This window comes from Chironomus tepperi, unplaced genomic scaffold, assembly GCF_022539635.2.
Source record: "Chironomus tepperi strain 1889 unplaced genomic scaffold, CSIRO-AGI_Ctep_v1 contig_351, whole genome shotgun sequence".
Taxonomy (NCBI): domain Eukaryota; kingdom Metazoa; phylum Arthropoda; class Insecta; order Diptera; family Chironomidae; genus Chironomus; species Chironomus tepperi.
Genome location: NW_027226473.1, coordinates 402,377 through 423,391, shown reverse-complemented (window position 1 = coordinate 423,391; position 21,015 = coordinate 402,377). Strand labels below are relative to the sequence as shown.

Here is a 21,015-nt window from a genome sequence, read left to right as displayed (position 1 = left end):
CACTTTAGGCATTTCTTTAATAAGACGACGAGGTAATACCCTAGCGAATACGTTGTGCTGTTCGAGCAATGGTACTTCAAGGTGTAACAGTTTGTTAAGATCAAATGGATGCCACATGGATGCTCCACGTTAACTGATTCCATTTTATGTTCATAAAAGAGCTTTAACGGATTCTTAATAGCACTGTGACTATTCCTTCTTCATTTGTGTAGCTCGGGCTCATACTTTGACATTTTGAACTTCTTTTCATTTAAAACCTAACAACCAATAATGAATTTCAGACCACACAACACATCAAGTAGATGATTTCCATGCTAAGTGTGCGATTACATCTTCAACTTGTCTATTTTACCAAAATAGCCAAAGTATTATTAGTGCTTATTAGTACAGCTGAAGAGGATAAATTGTTTGAATTGTTGGGTGGACGTATGAATGGAACAAAAATTCTAATAAGATTCGCCAGAAGCATAAACAGAAATTTTTAGTGAACCACGGCACACTAGTTGAGGATATACTCAAACAGTGCTGTTTGAACATCATTGCGTTAGACTCATCATGTCATTCTGTACAGGCTTTGAGATGGATCAACAATTCATCGATCGCAGTGCAGAATTTGCTATAAGCAAACCCAACAACCAAGACAACAGCTTCTGAAAATCATCTAAGCCACTTATACCATATTTCAGTACATATAGCATTTCTTGTACTCATCTTAAATCCATTAAATTCACCTCAACCACAAAATCTCATAAATTTCTACTTAAACAACAACAATTCATCCATTCACAACTCATTAATAATCCACATATGCATTAAACTTAACCAAAAGCTTAAAAGCATTTACAAAATTTGTTCCTTTTTCTCAGTTTCACTTTCCAAAATGTTTCATTTTCAGAGAAAGTTGTCAGACGGTCACTTAAGAATCAAAACATATTTATATTTAGCAACATTAATCAGGCAAAAGTCATCAAGTCCAGTTAATCACAAACTTTTTGCTGACAAAAAAGCGTAGAATTACAGGAATTATCCAAAAATGCCTGAGATGCTCGCAAGATCCAAAAATCCATTTGTGTTTTTAGACATAAGAATTGGAAAGGAAGACGGTAAGCATGAAAGATTTAAAGATTATCGTCAAATTTGTCTAATTAAACAATTTTCTTTAAAAATAAAGTTGGCAGAATTGTTATTGAGTTACGGAAAGATGTGTGTCCAAGAACGTGCGAGAACTTTCGTCTGTTGTGTACGGGAGAGAAGGGACTGTGCTATAAAGGATCAAAATTTCACAAAATCATTAAACTATGTTTAGTTCAAGGCGGTGATATATCTGAAAAAGGCAACGGATCTTCTGGAAATTCTATTTATGGAAAATATTTTGAGGATGAAAATTTCGAGCTTAAGGTAGGAAATAATTTGTGGATTTATTTGTTGTGTTCTGTAGATGTTATGGCATAGGATACTGATGTGCTCTATAAATCATCGAAAACTATTCTTTCGAGTCTTTTAAATCAAATATGTAGGCACAAAGCTTCGTAGCCTTGAAAAATATTATATTATCTATATTTATCATCATATCCAAATGACGACGCTATGAATAGTCTCAGATGATGTTTCTCAAATCTTAATAATATTATTTGAATTAATTATGAAGCTTTGCTGATGTTTGTCACGTATAGAAGTAAAGTAATGACTTTCATTTGAAGAATTAGGTTGCAATTGAGGTTCGAGACTTACTGTAGGTCTCAGTGACTATTTAATAAGCAAATCCAGCATAAAATTTTATTTTTGCAATCAAAATGGGCAAAACACAGCCGTAACTGCTCCTATAAGGCAATTTCAAGTCATTTTGACATTCTGTCGTCAACATTCTGTGAAGTAACGGTACCTTTTCGACAATATTGTGTCCCTTGAGACTTACCTTGATCGATACACATTCAAATATTGTCACCACGTCACCATAACGGCAATACACTTCCAAATAAACACAAAAACTCTAGAATCAGACATAAACTGTACAATAACTTGCCATTAACTGGATGAAACATGTCTTTGTCCACTATTAGACTTAAAAAGGCAACGAATTGATGATTTTCTGCATTCTGTCAAACCCAAATAGAATATTGTTGTAATTATTGTACTGCTACGTCTCAGCATTGACTTAAAGTCCTGAGTCGACTTAATAATACATTTTTGTATCAATAATCGACTCAATTCAGGTCAACTCGTCTTTTAAATATCCCAGAAATAGCAATTATTTCGGATCCCACTATAAAGTGCTTCCAGCTATGCGTTCTCGATACCGGGACCGGGACCCGTCTCGGAAAATCTTTCGAAGCCGGGATTTCGGGAAAGCATAGTTCCAGTTCATAAATCTGGGCCTTTAAGCATTATGTATATCCCAGAAACATACCAAAATCTATCCCAAACACGAAAAATCATCCAATTCATCAAAAAACATCCACCCAACCTACATACGACCCCCCACAAATCATCCAAAAATAACCAAACAGTAAAATTTAATCAACAATATTTCTTTATCCTTTCCAAAAAAAATTCACAGCATGATCCTGGATCGATATCAATGGCAAATTGTGGACGTCCAAATTCAAATCACTCACAATTTTTCATCACATCTGTCGAGTGTTATCACCTTGATGGCACAAATGTTGTCTTTGGTCACGTCAGGAAAGGACTTTCAATTGTATGTGAAATGGAAAAATATTCAACAGATGATGGTATGCCGACACGAGATGTCATCATAAGTAATTGTGGTGAGTTGAAAGCTGACGAGGATTGGGGTTATTGCGATAATGATATAACGGCTGAAGATCTACCGCCATTTCCATGTGATTGGGACAGAATGCATGAAAATTTTACAATAAATGAGAAAATTAGCTACCTTAATAAAATCAAGGAAGCTGGAAATTATTTCTATAGAAATGAAGAATACACAAAAAGTGCCAGAAAATATAAAAAGCTTACAAGATACGTTAACCACTTTAAAGACATAACAACCGACCCAGATGAGATAAAGACACTTGACACATTTCAACTAACGAATCTTACAAATCTAGCCGCAACGGAACTTAAATTACAAGATTTTGAGGATGTTATGTATTCATGTAGTGCAGCTATTAAACTTGACCCACATAATAAGAAGGCACTTTATCGTCGTGGTATTGCAAACATTGAATTAAAGAACTATGAAATGGCACTGAATGATCTCAAGAATGCACTCAAGTTATCGCCCAGCAACAAGGCAGTTATAAAGGAATTTAAAAGGGCGAGGAAGTGCTTATTAATCTATCGAGAAAGTGAGAAACATCGTTATAAGAAAATGTTTCAATAAATGTTAAATGTATCGACATTTTTGTTTAAAGGAATTAATTGTTATGTTTATAGATTTATCCTTATTAGAAAGAATCACATCCTTCAATGATTGTCGTGACTGTTTTGCCTTAAAACTTTTCTGAATATTTAAATTTAGTTCTGAATTGATTGTATTGCTTGTAAACTTAACATCCGAAATTTAGATTCTGCTGAAAATGATTTCAGACCCAAATATTAAACAGTCGGCAAAGGGTGAGGTGCATGGACCCGACGGAATATTCCGCGGAACATATTCCGCGGAAGAAAATTCCCCGGAATAATCTTCCGCGGAAGTAAATTCCACGGAAGTTTCGTCCGCGTAATATGATCCACGGAATAAATTCCGCGGTATTTTATTCCGCTAAAATAATTTTTTGAAAATTGTACCGCGGAAGAAAATACCGCGGAACAATATTCCGCGGAACTTTATTCCGCTGAAATTTTTTTAAAAATTTGTTCCCCGGAACATTCTTCCGGGGAATTTTGTTCCGCGGAACTTTCTTCCACGGAATATATTTCCCCGGAACAATCTTCCACGGAATTTGTTCCGAAGAAGTTTTCATCAAGTTTTCATATAATTTTTGTTCTTGACTTATCAAAAATTGAAATTTTTAAATGACATTAAGGGATGATTAAACAGATCGCAGTACCTTTTCGTCTTCGGCGGACCCTAAAATTAATTCTGTTCTATTCTATTCTAATTAAAAATTTGTTGGATCTCTATTTTCACAAATTATTGATTCCTAATAATAATAGCATTAATGTGGAATAACTTCACTTGAGCAGTCAGGAATAATGAAGAAATTTTTCGGGTGGTAATAACTTCTACAATAAGTAAAGTTATTCCGACATTTTGCAGGAATAACTTCATTTCAAGTTTCTCTGGATTTCGATAGTTCTAATTTTTTTCCTCCTAAATATGATTTGCTAATTTTAGTAAAGTGTTGTTGAAAATGTCTCAATCAGCATGTTGGAGCATGTCTGTGAAGTGGCTTGAGTCGAAGCGGCTTGGTGGTGGAATAATTTTATACTTCAGAATCTATTTAATATGATATAAATTAAGCGGTCATGAGTTCGAGACTCGGCAGAAGAAAGTTTTTCACTTCTCATTTTTCGAATCATACGCAATTGAACCGCGGCTCTCTGCCCTCCTTTGTATGCTAAAGGCAATAAGCTGACAATAGCGTGGTTCTGATTCCACTATAAACTTTACGTCTGTAGAGAGGTCTGGCGCATCCTTCATTTGTTAAAAAAATCATTGGCCGCCATTTCATCGCAGGACGTAAATGTAATAAAATGGATGTAATTTAGGCCAATTTTCATTGCGATCAAACAACTTACTCCCGCGTACTTCACAGACATGCTCCAACATGCTGATTGAGACATTTTCAACAACACTTTACTAAAATTAGCAAATCATATTTAGGAGGAAAAAAATTAGAACTATCGAAATCCAGAGAAACTTGAAATGAAGTTATTCCTGCAACATGTCGGAATAAATTTACTTACACTTTGTAGGTGTATGTGAAGTTATTACCACCCGAAAAATTTCTTCATTATTCCTGACTCGCGATTTACTCCTCAAGTGAAGTTATTCCACATCAATGCTATTATTATTAGGAATCAATAATTTGTGAAAATAGAGATCCAACAAATTTTTAATTAGAATAGAATAGAACAGAATTAATTTTAGGGTCTACATTTTTAATCATCCCTTAATGGATGAATCCTAATCTTATTGACTGTATCATATAATTGAGAATATACCCAAATAGCGCTATTTGGACATTGCTGACTTTATCAAGGACAATATTCCGTCGGGTCCATGCACCTACGCCGTCGGCAAATCATTGTGTCTTTAAGCATCTGTACAGACTTCGATTTGTATGAAATGTGCTTGGAAAAAAATAGAATAAAATTTATATGACTTTTACTGTAGATATGTCTTTTATTTAGGGATTTGGCCATGAACTAAAGGGCTGTATTCCAGATGCCCAGAACTACAGTTTTTAACTGTACCTTATAGTTCGTCCAGGGTTGCAGATCTGCATTATATGTCTGCAGTCCTGCTTTTTTTTTGACGAACTCTGATTTCATTAATTCGGGATGCTAAAACAAATCACTTTGTAAGCCGTTGGTTCGAATTCAGCTACATCCAAATTTTGTCTTTCTCCAGAAGTTGAGATGCATCGACTGCTTAATGTACGAGATCAAGTCATAATTAGACTTTCGGGACTCCATAAAGCTAACGAACGAGGGAGTATTGTCAGAATTTACAAGAAAATTGATCCCAGCATCACTGAGGATACAGCTGCATCGCCGAGTCAGTTAAGACACGGACTTGCCCTGACGGCATCGCATCAGTAGATTTCGACCCATTTTTACAGCGGAAAGTGTGGTTCGTCGTATTGTGTTGCCGGGGTTTAATCACTTCCTTACTTGCTGTAATCATACTCCTATGTGGAACTTAGATTTTGCTCCGGTTTAATCTCTTGCTTACTTACTGTAACCATGATCCTATGTGGAACTTAGATCACATATGTTCCTGTTGTTGACTCAATTACCTGTTACCTAAGTGTAGACCGAGAATTTCCCTCCCTTATTCCAAACTTATAATTAGTAAACAAAGCATTAAGCACTTGGCAATCGATTTTATTTAAAATTTTAAAAGGATCAGCAATGATATGTTTGTGTTCAGTCGAATATAATTTCAAAGCATTGTATTCAAAACAAAGTTCAATCATCATCACAAATAAGGCATCATGTAAATTATATTGTCATCTCCCCACATGCATTTGATGTAACGTTGTGGTCAACGTCTGCGAAAAAAATTAGGTCAAATACAGTTACAAAAGGAAGCACAAGTTCCTTACCAATATCACTTCTCTGCTGAAGCAACACCTGCAAGAAAATACAATTTCATGTCCTTAGAAAAAAAATCCATAAAAATCTCTAAAAATATCACCGTACCAATTCGTATGTTAAAATCGTTCCAGCAAGCTTTAAATTTAAAGATGACAAAAAATTCAAATATTGATTTTATAATAAACATAAGAAAAAAACCTCAAAAGATGTGAGCTGAATACATGGCAAGACTTCTGCTTAATATTACTTTTATATACATTTCATACTCACAGCAAGTATCATTGACTTTGTTACATAAAAGAATCGATATCCTGACAAGGCAACACAATTTGAATGTACGACATCAAGAAGTCGATGGTACTAAATAAAAGAAAAATACAAATGAAATGGAAGGAGAAAAGGAAGAAAAAATATTTATTCACATAAGTCATTGTATGTCATGGAAATCAATCACAAAAGAGGATAAAATTGATAAATTGAGTAGGGTTTTTGTATGGGAGTGGATGAAGCGCATTTAAGGGGGTTAATAGAAGGTCATATTAGAGGCACAGTACAAAAAGCTGATTTTTGACAGGTACTTAGTGACGTTAAGAAGCGCGTTCCTATATAAGTTCCTATATCAAGCCACGTTAATACTCCTTAACTCTCCTAATCCAAATAATGGACATTATAAGGAAGTTAATCGAATTTATCACCCTACAAATGAGTCAAAATCAGCTATCACAGTACCAAAAGGACAACTTTTTGTCTAACTATTAATATGGCGACATAACAGTGTCTTAGTGAACATGATGTGCCGTTCGGGGACTAAACTAAGTGCTTTTCTTTCAATAGACCTAGACCCCAAAACCATTCATATCACAGGAAAGGCACAAGGTCGCACATATCATAGAAAGGCACATATCATTGAAATGTCCAAAAATCTGATCCCCGGGATCCAACTTGACTCAAGAACTAGAACGCTGGTCTTGACCTAAAGCTCTGGTCTAGAATTGGAGCAGTAGAAGGCAACCTTATATCGCGGCACATAAGTGGGTCAGGAAAATTTTTGGAAAATTGTTCTGGAACTAGAGCAGTGGAGGACAACTTGGAAACCGCTATACATAAGTCCACCATCAAAAATTGTGGGGAAATGTCATGAACCATATGCAGTGTGCGGTTTTGATCAAGGCTTATCACTAAGATTTTTCGAGATTCGAAACGGAACAATCCCGGGATTGCCTGGTCTGGATCCCAGTATCGAGAAAACATATGACCGAGGGACCGATTTTCAGCAATCTCTTCACCGTGTGCCTTTTAAGTCTTCTAATCACTAAATATCATTAAAATATCTTCAAACTTACATTGATTCCATCAAACGTCTCACTCGGCACTTCCCTCAAAATCTGCAAAACTTCACGTGACTTTTCATTCACCTCAGCAGCAAAATACAGCATGTAAGTTGTCCTTGTGATGAGAAATACTGACGAATACAGCGAATAGTATCGATCCCATGCTATTTTCTTCTTCTCAAACTGCATAAATATCTTTTGACAAATGAAAAATAAATTACTGAATGAATAGACAACGACAATCGGTGATAAAATCTTGTCAGCTTTAAGTACAAGATTCGATACAGTATTATAGTCTTCACGTATTTCATTCCAAAATGACTCAGCCAAATGGTGCTTCTCATAAAATTTCAAACGATTTGTGAGTTGTTGGAATCGAGTCGAAAGCGCAATCGATACACATGATACAAAAACTTCCGAGTATGTCCAACACATTGTTTTAACAACTTCATACCATTCTAAGAATGGTAGAAGTGCTGAATGGTATGGCAGCAGCATAAAAAATACTTGACGTTCATTTACGAACAGAATCCGCCAAAAATCACGTTTTGATGCATCGCAGTCGAGAATTTTTATCTTTGTATTCTGTATTGCTGATATGAGATAAATATAATGATCGAGTATGGATAGTAATATTGTGGATATTGCCAAAAATCGAATTTTTTTCACGTATGTACTTTTTATTTTATCGGAATATGGCTGTACTAGAAAGTGCTTCTCGTCATTCCACCATGCAGTCATAAAATTCTTCCATTTTGTTGACAAATAAAAGAAATAAACTCCACCGAATGTACATACAAATGTGAATATTGTTTGTCCTTTATTATGTAGTCAGCAGCATAAATTGATGGATAATAAAAAAGAAATATTTGTGGATAAAAATGAAGACAAGAAATTGGTTGCGGACTATTGTTTTATGATTATTATGGCATAAATGGTCGTGAGAAGGAAATGTGGGCTTTTTGTTGGAACTTGATATTCTTGTTACTGAGTATTGATCTAGATTTAGGTATGGATTGTAAATATTAATAAGTATTGTAGAGCTTGGTCTGCAAATCCTGCATTTTAGATGCACAGGACTGTAGTTTTTGGCTAAACCTTATAGTTCGTCCAATACTACGGGCTTGCATTTTTGGACAAACATTAGTTTTTATGAATCTTGGAATTTTTGTCTTTAAAACTAGAGCTGGAAATTGACTCGAATTCTACATGAAGTCTTACAGCAACAAAAGTCTTATAGGCTTATAATTTATGAGCACTTCCGCATGAAAGCGACAGATCTGAATTTTTAAATTTTGATGTCTCGACAATTTTTTCAAATAACAATAGTCACTTTAACTTGATACTTTAATTAGGATATCTATTAAATTTTTGGGAAAATTGTCTCTCGTCATTAAAAATTTCATCATAAAATATTTTTTGTGGGATCTTAAATTAAACAAAGTCATTAAACAATTTTTTATGATGATTCCACTTTAAAAACATTTTTCAATTTTGGTTTTATGATGAAAAGTTTGTTTAAGGGTGAAAAATTGAAGGCGTATGTAATTTTGGAATTTATCTTCTGATTTATAAGCCATCACTTTGTCAAACTAGATCCATAAATTCATATTAAACTAAAACGAACAGCACGAGTTCGAAAGTCGACACAAGGTTGGAGTGACTCAGACAAAGTTGGTAAGACCATTGTGAATGGGTCTTTTTGGACTTTTGGAGCTTGAACTCTCAATGTCCTGCCAATCCTGGACACAAAAATGATGCCTGATTTAAAAAAGAATCCTGATTTAAATCGAACCTGAAACCATGTCCAGCACTCGAAGTTGACTCTGTCAAAGAAACCGCTTTCAGATACCAAAGTGGTCTCTCTGCACCATAATGCCTGTGTTGCATAGGCAGTCTCCTTAGACAAGCTATTTCGTAATAGCATAATTGGAGAATATGCTTGTGAACCCTATTTGCATGTTTCTTAAGCGATTGTCTGATGCTTCAGCTGTTTGGGTGATATCGTACAGAAAAGTCGACTAATAGTCAAATCAGAGTCTCTCCGGAACCCGAGAGATTCTTGGTCGACTTATCAACTTGTGCTACTCAGCCAAGTTCTGCTAATAGGAAACGATTAAAATATTTACAATCCATAATAATTTCCATCCAAAATTCACAAAATGAGCCATAAAACATTAACAATATCCATCGACCGACAAACAACAAAAAAAAAATACTCACCGACCATAAAAAATTGAAATGGAGCCTTGTAAAGGAACACAAAAAGCGTAAAAAATTCAACAAGCAGACAAAAGTTGACAATAATTGAGTAGATTGTTATAGGATACGAAATCTTAAACTGTAACGACTCGACATTCTTTGATAAAATTCCAGCAACTGGAAATATACTAAAAATGTTGCCGATGGCTATGACCGGTCCCAGAACTTCATGAAAACTTTTCAAGTCTTCAGGTTTGTTATGGACTGTAAAGAATAGAGACATAACAACAACAACAATAAAAAAAGGTCACAAACAATTATAAAATTGACTTTATGTGGAACAAGAAGCATATGGAACTGACACTTACTTGCGTTCTTCTTGATTTTATCTTTTAACTTTTTATCCTCCAATAATTTATTTCGAAATTGAATTTCAAAGTTTTTGTACATGTTGTTATGAGAGTACACAACAGACTAACAATGTCCAGTTCCTGTTAATGACATTTTCAATTGCAATAAAGGCGTAAACATGTCCTGTAAATAACCTCATATTAAACCAGACACGAAATAAAAATGAGGACTTAATTGTTGTTTCATTAAATTTTTAATTCCGTTTCTTGTGTAAAGCACTTTCCAATAAACTTCCATTGTCCTGAAAATTAGAGTGTCTTTTTATAGACTTCATAAATATTTCAATTAGATCTAAGCTGTTTACAGCTATAAAGGAGATTTTTTTAATGAAAAATGCCATCAAAAGTTATGCTTACTTTTATTGAACTTTTTTTTCGTAATAACGATGGATGGGGGAATGGTTGTAAATGATGTCAGGATATGACTGAGCTTTTAGGCATATTCTGTTACTTCCCTTGCTTACCTTGCTGGTTATGGAGCCTTCTTCATGAAGCTGACTATTGATAGCATGTGGACAGGACAACGCCTTCAAAAATAAGAGAACTACAAAATTTCTGATCGTACGCTTAACCTCTCAGCCACACAACCACAAACGAGTTGCATTGACATTACTTACTTACTTCCTAGGCTGGGGCACAGAAGGACCCATTGCCGCTCGTAAGGAATACCTAAAGACAGCTCTATCCTTCGAAACCTTCTGCCAGTTCGGGATACAGTGTCATTGACAGATTAGTATCCGTATGGTTTGGATCCTCAGATTGCACTCTCTAACATTCATTGATTCATTAGCTGGCCATACAAATCAAGTGTGATCCATGGCCTCCCTCAGTCGGCGCCTGAAGCTGGCTCTACAGCTTGCTACCGCAGTCTCTAACAGGGCTTGAGCAAGAAAGAAATTTATTGAGGGGGTTACGAAGGGTTATATGATATTTTGGATGGATAGATGGCGTTTTGGGATACCAAATTGAAGATTTTTGTCCAAAAAGGGGGTATTTTGACCTCCAAAACTTTCTCTGAATAGTGCCCTGCCTTCTTATTTACTTAATGCCGTCATCCTGTTCGCTATTTGTCTGTTGATGACCGCGTTCCTAAACCACACTCTATAAACCCCCCAAACCCCCACCCCCTCCACTCTCAACACACATGACATCATATACAAACGACCCCCTAAACTTTATATGACTCTTAGACCACTAACTTTAGGTTGTTATTGCAAAAGTTTTGATCTGTAAAGAAGAAAAAAATTGATTTGGATTGTTTGGTACATATTGACATGCATCTTCAAGCGATTATGAGGATTTGTAAAAAAGTTTTGTGTAATTTTTGTGTGCTGACGAAGTTTCAGGAGCTTTTCAGATGCTTTAATAGATTTTTTTCTATTTTTATGTGAGGAATTACACATAAAATTCTGTAGCATACAAAGAGCAGTTCTGATAATATTATTGAGTAAAGTCAGGGGAATTAGATGGTATTGATAGTTATTGGCTACCCGATCGGCAGAAGGCTTCGATTGTAGCCAGTTGACGGCCACATGACATCGAAATGACGGCCACATGGAACTAAAGTTGCTATTTTCATGACAGTTAGCATTAAAATTACCACTTTGACCCCAAATGACTTAGATCCACTTGGGTGCCACGAATAATTTGTGCCGAGTGGGCTTTAGTTGATGTATAAGACCACCGCATTAAGTAAGCATCTTTAATCAGTCCATGATCTTAAAATTTACTAATTTGGATCCTTTCATGGAATTTCAGAACCTGCTTTAGAATTCAATAAACAAAATAAGTCATATCATGTTTGAAAATTGCTATGTATGCATGAATATTCTTAGTTCCCCATACCAATTATCATCATGATATTAAATAAAAATACGGAAGGGAATTGAGGTGAGTGTTATGGGTTTCTACTGTCTCGACATTGTCAAGTGTCTCGAAGTCGAGAATAGCCTAGGATATTTTGTTTTTGAACCTTTAGGGCTTATAGATCAGTTTTGACTAATCTTTTCTCCGCCACAGCACTCTTGGGTAGATTTTGAACCTTAAGTGTTTACTGATCAAAGTTGTCCAAATTTTTTTGCACCACAGCACTTCTGGATAGTAAGTCTCGACCGTAACCGCACACAGCATGTGCCATACAGTTTGAACAACACTGTTGTAGATAGAAGGTTCAATCGGACATGTCACAAACATTTTCAGAGTAGTTTCTGTGTTTGTCTAGGCATAACTAGGTTAAGGTTTGTTTTTCGGTGTCAATAACTGTTCAACGAGTGAGGATGTGACAGACATGACACCTTTCTTGACATTCATATCTGTACCTTTTAATTGAAGACTGTGAGCAGCATTGCCAATCCATATAATTCGTTAAAGAATTTATCCTACCAAATCTCATACCCGTGAATCACGGGTTTTCAATACCGAACCGAATTTTCAATACCGGTATTTCGGTATTGAAAAATCTCAATACCGGTATACCGGTATCATACCGGTATCCGAAATTCAGACCAAATTGCTGTCTAAAGTCACAAAATTGTTAAAATTTTTCGTTTTTGAAATTTTTCCGTTTACTAAAATTTTTAATAAATCTTCAAACTATCAATTTAATTGTGTAAAAACCTTAAAAAATGGTTTCGTTTTTAGAAAAAAATTAAAGTTTTCCAAATAATTTTTAAAATTTTTCATTTAAGATGTAAAAATTATCTACAAAATTAAAATTTTCAATCCCGATCCCGACTTTTGAAATTTTCGGGATCCCGGGAAATCCCGATCCCGATACCGATAGCGAGAAAGCATATAAAAACTATAAATTTTTCATTATTGGAACTATTTTTCATATGTTCTTATGGGTTAATAAATGCAAAATAGTTAACTAACCCTAAGAAGACGAGGTTTTTGTAAACTCAGAAACATTATTGTGCATTTCATTTTTTAATAATGAAAACTAAAATTAGTTAAAACAATTTTCCAACTAATGGTTCGATATAAAACTCATATGTTAAGTTTAACACGTAATTTGACTTTAAACGAGTATAAATAATTTTTTTGGTTATGTTTTATGAACACGCATGAATTCTCAGCGTTTCATTTGATAGAAAAAATTTAAATTTTACCGGAAATATACTAAAACTTTAAAATTTCCCTTATATTTTTCCATACCGAAAATACCGGTATTCGAAAATCTTCAATACCGGTATTTCGGTTTTCAAATAATTTCGGTATACCGGTATTTCGATACCGGTATTGAAAACCCTACCCGTGATTAAACCTTGAATTCTCACACAAAACAAATCACCTTTACAAGCTAAAATCACAACCCTAACATCTCTCCATCCCACCGTACAGCAATAAAAACTCTTGTCTGATATCACAAAACCCCGCTTTCCGTTGTCCAGTATCAATAGTTCAACAGGAAACTTCCCGTTTTCAGTTTTATTTGTTTCGCCATTCTTATCATATCCGTTTCCAAATTCGACTAACTAAACTGATCCATAAAAGTTATTATTATAATAAAATACATGCACAGGGCAGTAAAAGCTATGAAAGGTGAATTAACGACACCATAAAAAAAATCTCGAAATAATTAAAACGACATTTCTTGGACATAAAGTTTATTGCATGCAGCTAATGTCCATTAATCATGAGCAAAATGCATCAATGACTGTTGACCGTTTTGTACATTCAAGCATGAAAAATTTGTTTAAAGCGTCAAAAGTAAACATACAAAAAGGTCTAAAGACGTGCTTGATTTTTAAGGCACAAAAAAGGATGTCAAAGGAAGTAAAAAATAAATCATTTCATGAATCAATTGGACCGATTCTAACATTTGGTCAATTTTTTGCCATGCTTCCAGTTAGTGGCATTTTATCAAATAATGAAGATAATTTAAGGTTTGAGTGGACATCCATTAGAGCAATTTATTCAATAATCTTTCTTATTTTTGGAAGTATTGAAAGTTGTCTTGCTATTCGTAGACTTATTGTAATTGGATTTTCAATCGGATATGCTGAATCTATACTGTTTTATGTTTTGTCGATGGTACGGTCATTAATGATATTTCGACTAGCTATAAAATGGAGGAGTATTATGATGTATTGGAAGGAGCGAGAAACTGTGTTCTTAAGGAAACCTTATATAATGAAGAGATTTACATTAAGATGCAAACTTTCAATAATATTTGGATTAATTGCTGGATGTATATTTGGTAAATTGAAAGTTTTAATAATAAAAGGTGAAGCTTGAAGTCGAACCGAGCAGCACAATAGGGCGATCAACGTTTTCTATAGAAAAATGGGTCAAAATCAGCCAAAATCAGCAATCATGGTGCCGTCAGGGCAACTTAGCGTCTTACCGTTACTATGGCAACGTACCGGTGCCCTAACAAACACGTTGTGCTGTTTGGATGACTCGGATTTTGTTCGGAATTAACGTTTGGACTTTAAAATTCGGTTCGACTTCCAGCTTTGTCAAGGATGCTTTATATCCATGTTCTAAACCAGTGGTGGCCAACTTTTTGCGGCACATCCTGGTAGTCAGCCTCGATTGAAACCCCACACTAGTATACCGTGGCACATTTGTGGCACACAGGTTGTTCACAATTGTTTTAATCTACCTAACATCCTTTAACTCTTAAACCAGTGTTGTTCAACCTTGTTCGTACTCCGTTACACCTTTATGGTAACAAGAGACTGCAACCGCACACGGAAATAGATCCATAACTTTTCCAAACAAAACAGATGACACACTAGTGTACCGCGGCATACAGATTGGACAACACTGCCTTAAGCAAACTCAGGATCTATATAATATATATATATATAATGATTGAAGGGCCCAGCCTTATGAGGTGGAGGCACTGCGATTTTAAATCTGTTGTACCACACCCTTTAGACCTACAGTTTATAGTGGGATCCGAACCACTTGCAAGCTCTGCACATTGCAAAGACACGAGTACGTCATAAGACCTGATGTACCCTGCAATGTACCTAGTTACAATACGTGTGCGCAAGATTTCGTAATGAAAGTCATCCAAATACTAGTATATCCTTGTATACCTAGCAGTGGAGACACATTATGTGCCAAAGACCTCAAAACTCCACCCAACACACGAACCGAGCTTCATAACTAGAACGGTGAAATGGAAAAAGAGCTTCGAAAATTAGACATGGCCTGGGATTGAACCCAGGACCTTTGGCACGTAAGGCCAACGCTCTACCATTTAGGCTACTGATGCCATTTCACCGCCACAGGATCTAACAAAATTTCTCTTTTCAGTTGAACACTTCTTCTTCCTAGCATATGCAATCCACAGCAATTTTTTACAAATTGAATATTGTAATCCAAAATCAAAAATTTTTTGGGACAATTTTCTGGCTAGGTATCGACCACATGTGAGACATTTTGTGAAATATGCGCCATGGCAGTTGCCTGTTTATGAAGTGAGTATCCATACCTTATCCATATCCATTAAGGGTTCAGCATCATGTACTGGATGCATTGTGATGAAAGAATTAATTTACTCGGTGATGGGATGGTATATAATGGTACAGTAAGCTACATTTGCACTCCTGATTTGGTAAAATGGCACAGAAGTGTGATTCAGATGATAAATTTTGAGCACGGTTCCATTTTGCCACACCAGGTATACCACTGTACTGTACTGTATCAGTGGAGTACCTATGCTGTATCGGAGAATTATCCAAACTTTGAGTCATTTAGGATTTGGAAAATTAGAGATATCGATCCGAGAACCTATTGTACCATATCCTTCATATCTACAGTTTAATGTTGGATCCAAACCTATTGCATGCTCTGCTTATAGCAAGGACGCGAAAACTTCATACAGACCTGATTTATCCTGCATAATTAGACTTGACTAGGAATTGAGCCTAGAAGTTGTACTGAAAGCCGATAGTCGCTTCCTTCTATGTATTGGAATCAGACTTTGGAATTGGTCCATAATGCCAAAATTCAAGGCTATCTATTCTGCTTCATTTCTAATCACTGCCATTCAAAATCTAAAAATACATAAAATTCAATCAATACAGTGGCTTCATAAAAAGATAATAAAATCATATATGCATCCACCTACAGCACTTTAAATATAAATTCAATTAAAATCATTTCCGACCGACCCTCCAACCTCCCATTTATTTCCACTAAAATTCAGATAACAAAAATTGAATTTATTAAGCCACAAAAATTTATTTTTTACTTTCCAATAATTCACAGTGGATAAATTTATTGCAAGCATTTGCATTCAGCTATGCAGATATATTCATTATGATGTTATCCATCGGCATTACAACTAGATTTAATCAATATAACCATTTGTTCCGTAAAATTATTCAAAATAGACACAATGAATGTAAGCCAACAATTTGGCGTGATTTGCGTACACATTATATTCAATTATTGGAACTAACAAAATTTATCGATTCCCATATATCAGGAGTTGTTTTAATATCAGCAAGCCACAACATGTTGACGGTTCTTTTGAAGTGCTTTTTTGCATTTCGGTGAGTATGTAAATAGAATTTTTAATGGACTAAATTGATTGTATTTGCGGATATCTAGGAAATGTTAAAGCCACAATTAAATTTCATATGAACAGCCATGTCATGTGTAATGGCAATAATCTCTAAATGATCTCTTTACAGGCCAACAAGGATTGATATTCTAGATACAATTTATTTCTGGTTCTTTGTGGTTTTTCTGATAACAAGGACGTTCCTTGTGCTGTACCTGCCAGCGATGATAAATGAGGCAGCATGCAGGCCATTGACTTACATCAGACAAATACCACAAGATAAATGGAACTCGGATGTAAGTATTTTTAAAGGGGTTTAAAAGCATTTTTTGTAGACTTCATAATATGCACTAGAATGACTCGGTGGCGTAGTGGTTTACGACTTTGGGATTTACATTATTGCACACCGACCTAGCGGTCATGGGTTCGAGACTCGGCATGGGAAATTGTTCAAATGTCCTTTTTCGAATCATATGCTTTGGAAATGCTGGATTTCAGACTCTGAAATGCGGTTTGCAGCCTATAGGTCAGTGGTGGGCAACCTGTGTACCTTGGAACACGAGTGTGCTTCCAAAAATCTTTGGAAATGCCATGAAATCGTCTGTCACGAGTGGGTTCGGTGGAGGTTGCCCACCACTGCTAAAGACAGTAATGTCGTCAATGGAATCTAGGTCTAGCTAGGTCTTGGTCTAGATTTAGTTAAGTCGTCATTAACACTAAGCGTCACATAACCCAAAGCTTCGAATCTTCCAGATTTGACTACCATAAAGCTCATTTTTTCTTTACATCCCCAGATGGACCGTCTACATGACATAATATCAATAGAAGCGCCATCAATTGGCTTCACAGGGAAGCAGTTCTTCTACATCACCAAAGGTACGATCCTGTCAATGATCGGAACGATAATAACATTTGAAATAATTTTACTTGATGAAATTGAAGCTCATGTCGAAGGTCTTTGTGCCTCAATCGATTAAAATTATTTATGTATGAAGGCAGTGACATGTAGTTAGTTAGCAACATGATAATTATCCTTATAAATAAAGAAAGAATTAGTGCGTTAATTACAATTGCAATTTTTTTTTACAACTTAATGTTCCAGTTTATGATTTAGAATTATTTTAAAGCTAAGCATGACAACACAACGTCCATCAATTATAATCGTAAAGTCAAAAAATGACAATGATAAATTTGATAAAGAACAGGACCAAAATTCACCAAGAAGTCTCGTTAAAACTCAATTAGACTCAACAAAAAAACATGAATCATTTCATCAAGCTGTCGGACCTGCATTACTTTTGGGTCAAATATTTGGTATGTTACCTGTTGATGGTGTCTTAGGAAAAAGTGAAAAGGATTTAAATTTTCGATGGAAATCACCAAAAACAATTTATTCAATATTATTTCTATTTTTTGGTACAATTGAGAGTTGTATGGGTACGAGACGTCTTTTACGTTTGGGATTTAATATTCATTTTGCTGAAAGTTTTCTATTCTTTATAACGGCAATGATACGAGCTTATATGCTGTTTTTCTTGGGACGAAAATGGAAATTTATTATGATGAGATGGCAAAATTGTGAGGATGTATTCTTAAGGGAGCCGTACAATACTAAAGGATGGAGCTTGTCCAGACGAATTCGTATTGTTTTTGCGATTGCAGTTATTCTTGTTTTAGGTGAGTTTTTAATTGAATATTTTAATGACTTTCTGTCATGTCGTTGTCTTTGGACTTTTATGGGCTCTTTACTGCGTGGGTTTGAGTTGGCTGAAATGGGATGTAATTTGAGTAGAGTTGCTAGATGGTTTATAAATTTCTCAATTGCTTTTTTCATACTCTTTATTACTATAATGCAGTGTTGTACAAACTGTGTGCCGCGGTTACAGTAAAACAAGTCTAGACTCTTGGAGTAACTCCTAATTGACGCCGTGTTGCTTTTAGAGCATTAGGATGACTTTTTTGTTGTTGATTCAAACAAAAGGAAGTGAAACAAGTTTGTGCTTCCGTCCCACTTACGACAATTTCTTTAGTGTTCCGTTTCCAAAGTGTATGACCTATCCAGCCATATTTTCGCTTGAGTACTTTTCGATTAATATCTTCTGCTGGTCAAGCTCTCTAGAGCAATGCTTGGATTGGCGGTCAAACAATTGGATCATCTGTTAGGGAGCTCTGGAAGTTGGCGATCTGGCATGATGGCTGATCACTGGAAATTTGAAGTGGCTGTCGCTTTGTCAAGATGAGTGAAAACTTGGAAATTGGAGAGGCTGTTAACCTGACATGGGGGGTGTCCATTTGGAAATTGAGGATGCTGTGTGATTGACCATAAGTCAAGTGTTTGATCTTCATTGTTTTCACAAAGAACACCGCTGATCGAAATTGTGTCGGGATAACTAGTTTAAAATATTGATTAAAAGCTTTTAGAAACTCCTCGCCTGTAGGGTAGCAGCCCTACAAACAGGCTGCGATTAGTAGGTTAATAGCCTGCTACATTTGAAACTAAGCTTATCAGATAGCCTTACTATTACTAAATTAAGTCTAATTTTCAGCTGAGCACATCATATTTCTATCCAAAGGCATTGAGAACAATAAAATTCAGCTAAGAGAATGCACACCGATTTCAACAGATTTTTGGCATAATTTTTTATGGATTTATAGACCGCATTTAGCATACAATTTTCCATATAGTCCATATGAGCTACCGCTGTATGAGGTATGTAATTAAAAGTCCAATTATCACATTAAAAATGCTAATTATTCCTCATTTACAGTGGGTTAATTTACTTCAAGCATTTGCATGGAACTTTAGTGACATCATAGTTCTTCTTCTATCCATTGGCATCAAGTTTCGTTTTGATCAATTCAATAATCATTTTGAAGCTGTTTCAAAGGATGAAAAATTAATGACGACGGAAAATTTTCGTAATATGAGAATTCATTATTATCAACTTGTGGATCTTGTCTACTTCATTGACTCGAAAATATCATTTCTCATACTATTGTCGCTTGCACATAACATGCTGGTGTTGATCATTAAAATTTTTAGTGCTTTAAAGTAAGAATCTTGTGAGAATCAGAGTTGGAATTTTGATGTTGGGTGTGGGGAATTGATTTTGAATGAATAAAGACTCTTTGTTCGAGGAACACAAGGTAGGATGAGGAGTTCAATTTGAAGCTTGTTCAAGTAATTAGAATTGAAGGCTGTAACTGAGTTGACTCAAACTCTTAATCCTCTTCTTCAGAATCAAGGAAATTCTGACACATTTCTGACTTTTTCCAGTCACCAATCTACCGACTCTGATCTACATTCAACGAACATTACTTGATAATTACTAATCAATTTCTCTTTATAAATTACAGTCCAAATAGATATTCCTTACTGGATGACCTCTATTTCTGGTTCTACATCTTTTTCTTGGCATTGCGAATCTTCTCAACACTGCTGTCATGTTCAAAAATACACGATGCTGCAAGTGATACAGTCAACTATATTCGAATGATTCCGTCAACCCATTGGACAATCGATGTAAGTTTTAACCTAGTTTTGTTGACTTTATGCTGCTTTTTTTGAAAAAAATGATTTTGGAAATGGTTTTAGCATTTCTAGCTTGATTTCTGGGTGCAATTTTCTAAGTTGGCCTACTTATTTATGGCCAAATGGACAAGTTTTTAGTTGACCAGTTACATGACCGGTTCCAATCGTTTACCAACATTAGTCTTTAGAACTAGACAAACAACTAATCAAACAGATCCATTCCACTCAGACTGTGTAGACATAATATCCAGACTATTATGAACCCAAGCTACAACCTACAGATCTTAACCTAATATTTCAATCTATTCTTCAAATTTTAGCTCAAAAGACTGTCCGACACAATCATAGTTGAAGCCCCAACACTCACATTTTCTGGACAAAAGTTTTTCTATATCACAAAGACAATGATGTTAGCCTTAATGGGAGCAATCGTGACATTTGAACTTGTTCTTCTTGATGAAGTTAAGGAAGAAAAGAGATCAATTTGCATACATATAACTGAAGTATTTGATCAGTAATTCATTGCTTTATGCTTATTGAAGTCAACACTAATTTTATTGGAACTGCAAAATTAATATAGACGTGAACCTGTTGATTCAACAAACTACAACAAAAAATTAATAACTTTACTAAAAATTACAATCATAAATTTGTATAACGGTTAAAAAATATTCAAATTAAAAAAATTGGTACAAAGTGGAAATTGAAACACTTTTGTCGGAAAATCAGCTGTTATCGGAAAATCGCGTAGAGCTTCATTCGCGCCAGTAAAACGAGCTTTAG

At 35.2% G+C, this 21,015-nt stretch overlaps 4 protein-coding genes across 4 annotated transcripts; 3 read left to right on the top strand and 1 right to left on the bottom strand.

Annotated features, from left to right (window-relative positions):
* The first annotated feature begins 962 nt into the window (after positions 1-962).
* Positions 963-3,459, top strand: Cyp40 (Cyclophilin 40). The gene is made up of 3 exons (XM_070645131.1): positions 963-1,103; positions 1,172-1,398; positions 2,558-3,459. Exons 1-3 carry the CDS (start codon positions 1,034-1,036, stop codon positions 3,344-3,346), a joined length of 1,086 nt encoding a protein of 361 aa, XP_070501232.1. The 5' UTR covers positions 963-1,033; the 3' UTR covers positions 3,347-3,459.
* Positions 3,460-6,123: 2,664 nt separating this feature from the next.
* LOC139094203 (gustatory receptor 5a for trehalose-like) lies at positions 6,124-7,667 on the bottom strand. The gene is made up of 5 exons (XM_070645179.1): positions 7,575-7,667; positions 6,502-6,591; positions 6,337-6,366; positions 6,240-6,267; positions 6,124-6,185 (listed from the first exon to the last, which is right to left on the bottom strand). Exons 1-5 carry the CDS (start codon positions 7,665-7,667, stop codon positions 6,136-6,138), a joined length of 291 nt encoding a protein of 96 aa, XP_070501280.1. The 3' UTR covers positions 6,124-6,135.
* Positions 7,668-14,409: 6,742 nt separating this feature from the next.
* LOC139094202 (gustatory receptor for sugar taste 64a-like) lies at positions 14,410-17,750 on the top strand. Its single transcript, XM_070645178.1, has 4 exons — positions 14,410-15,609; positions 16,403-16,689; positions 16,831-16,996; positions 17,495-17,750. Exons 2-4 carry the CDS (start codon positions 16,454-16,456, stop codon positions 17,675-17,677), a joined length of 585 nt encoding a protein of 194 aa, XP_070501279.1. The 5' UTR covers positions 14,410-15,609; positions 16,403-16,453; the 3' UTR covers positions 17,678-17,750.
* Positions 17,751-17,833: 83 nt separating this feature from the next.
* On the top strand, positions 17,834-20,750 carry LOC139094213 (gustatory receptor for sugar taste 64b-like). The gene is made up of 5 exons (XM_070645189.1): positions 17,834-18,377; positions 19,247-19,410; positions 19,469-19,752; positions 20,058-20,223; positions 20,553-20,750. The coding sequence occupies exons 1-5, from the start codon at positions 17,834-17,836 to the stop codon at positions 20,748-20,750; spliced, it is 1,356 nt and encodes a 451-aa protein (XP_070501290.1).
* Positions 20,751-21,015: the final 265 nt, after the last annotated feature.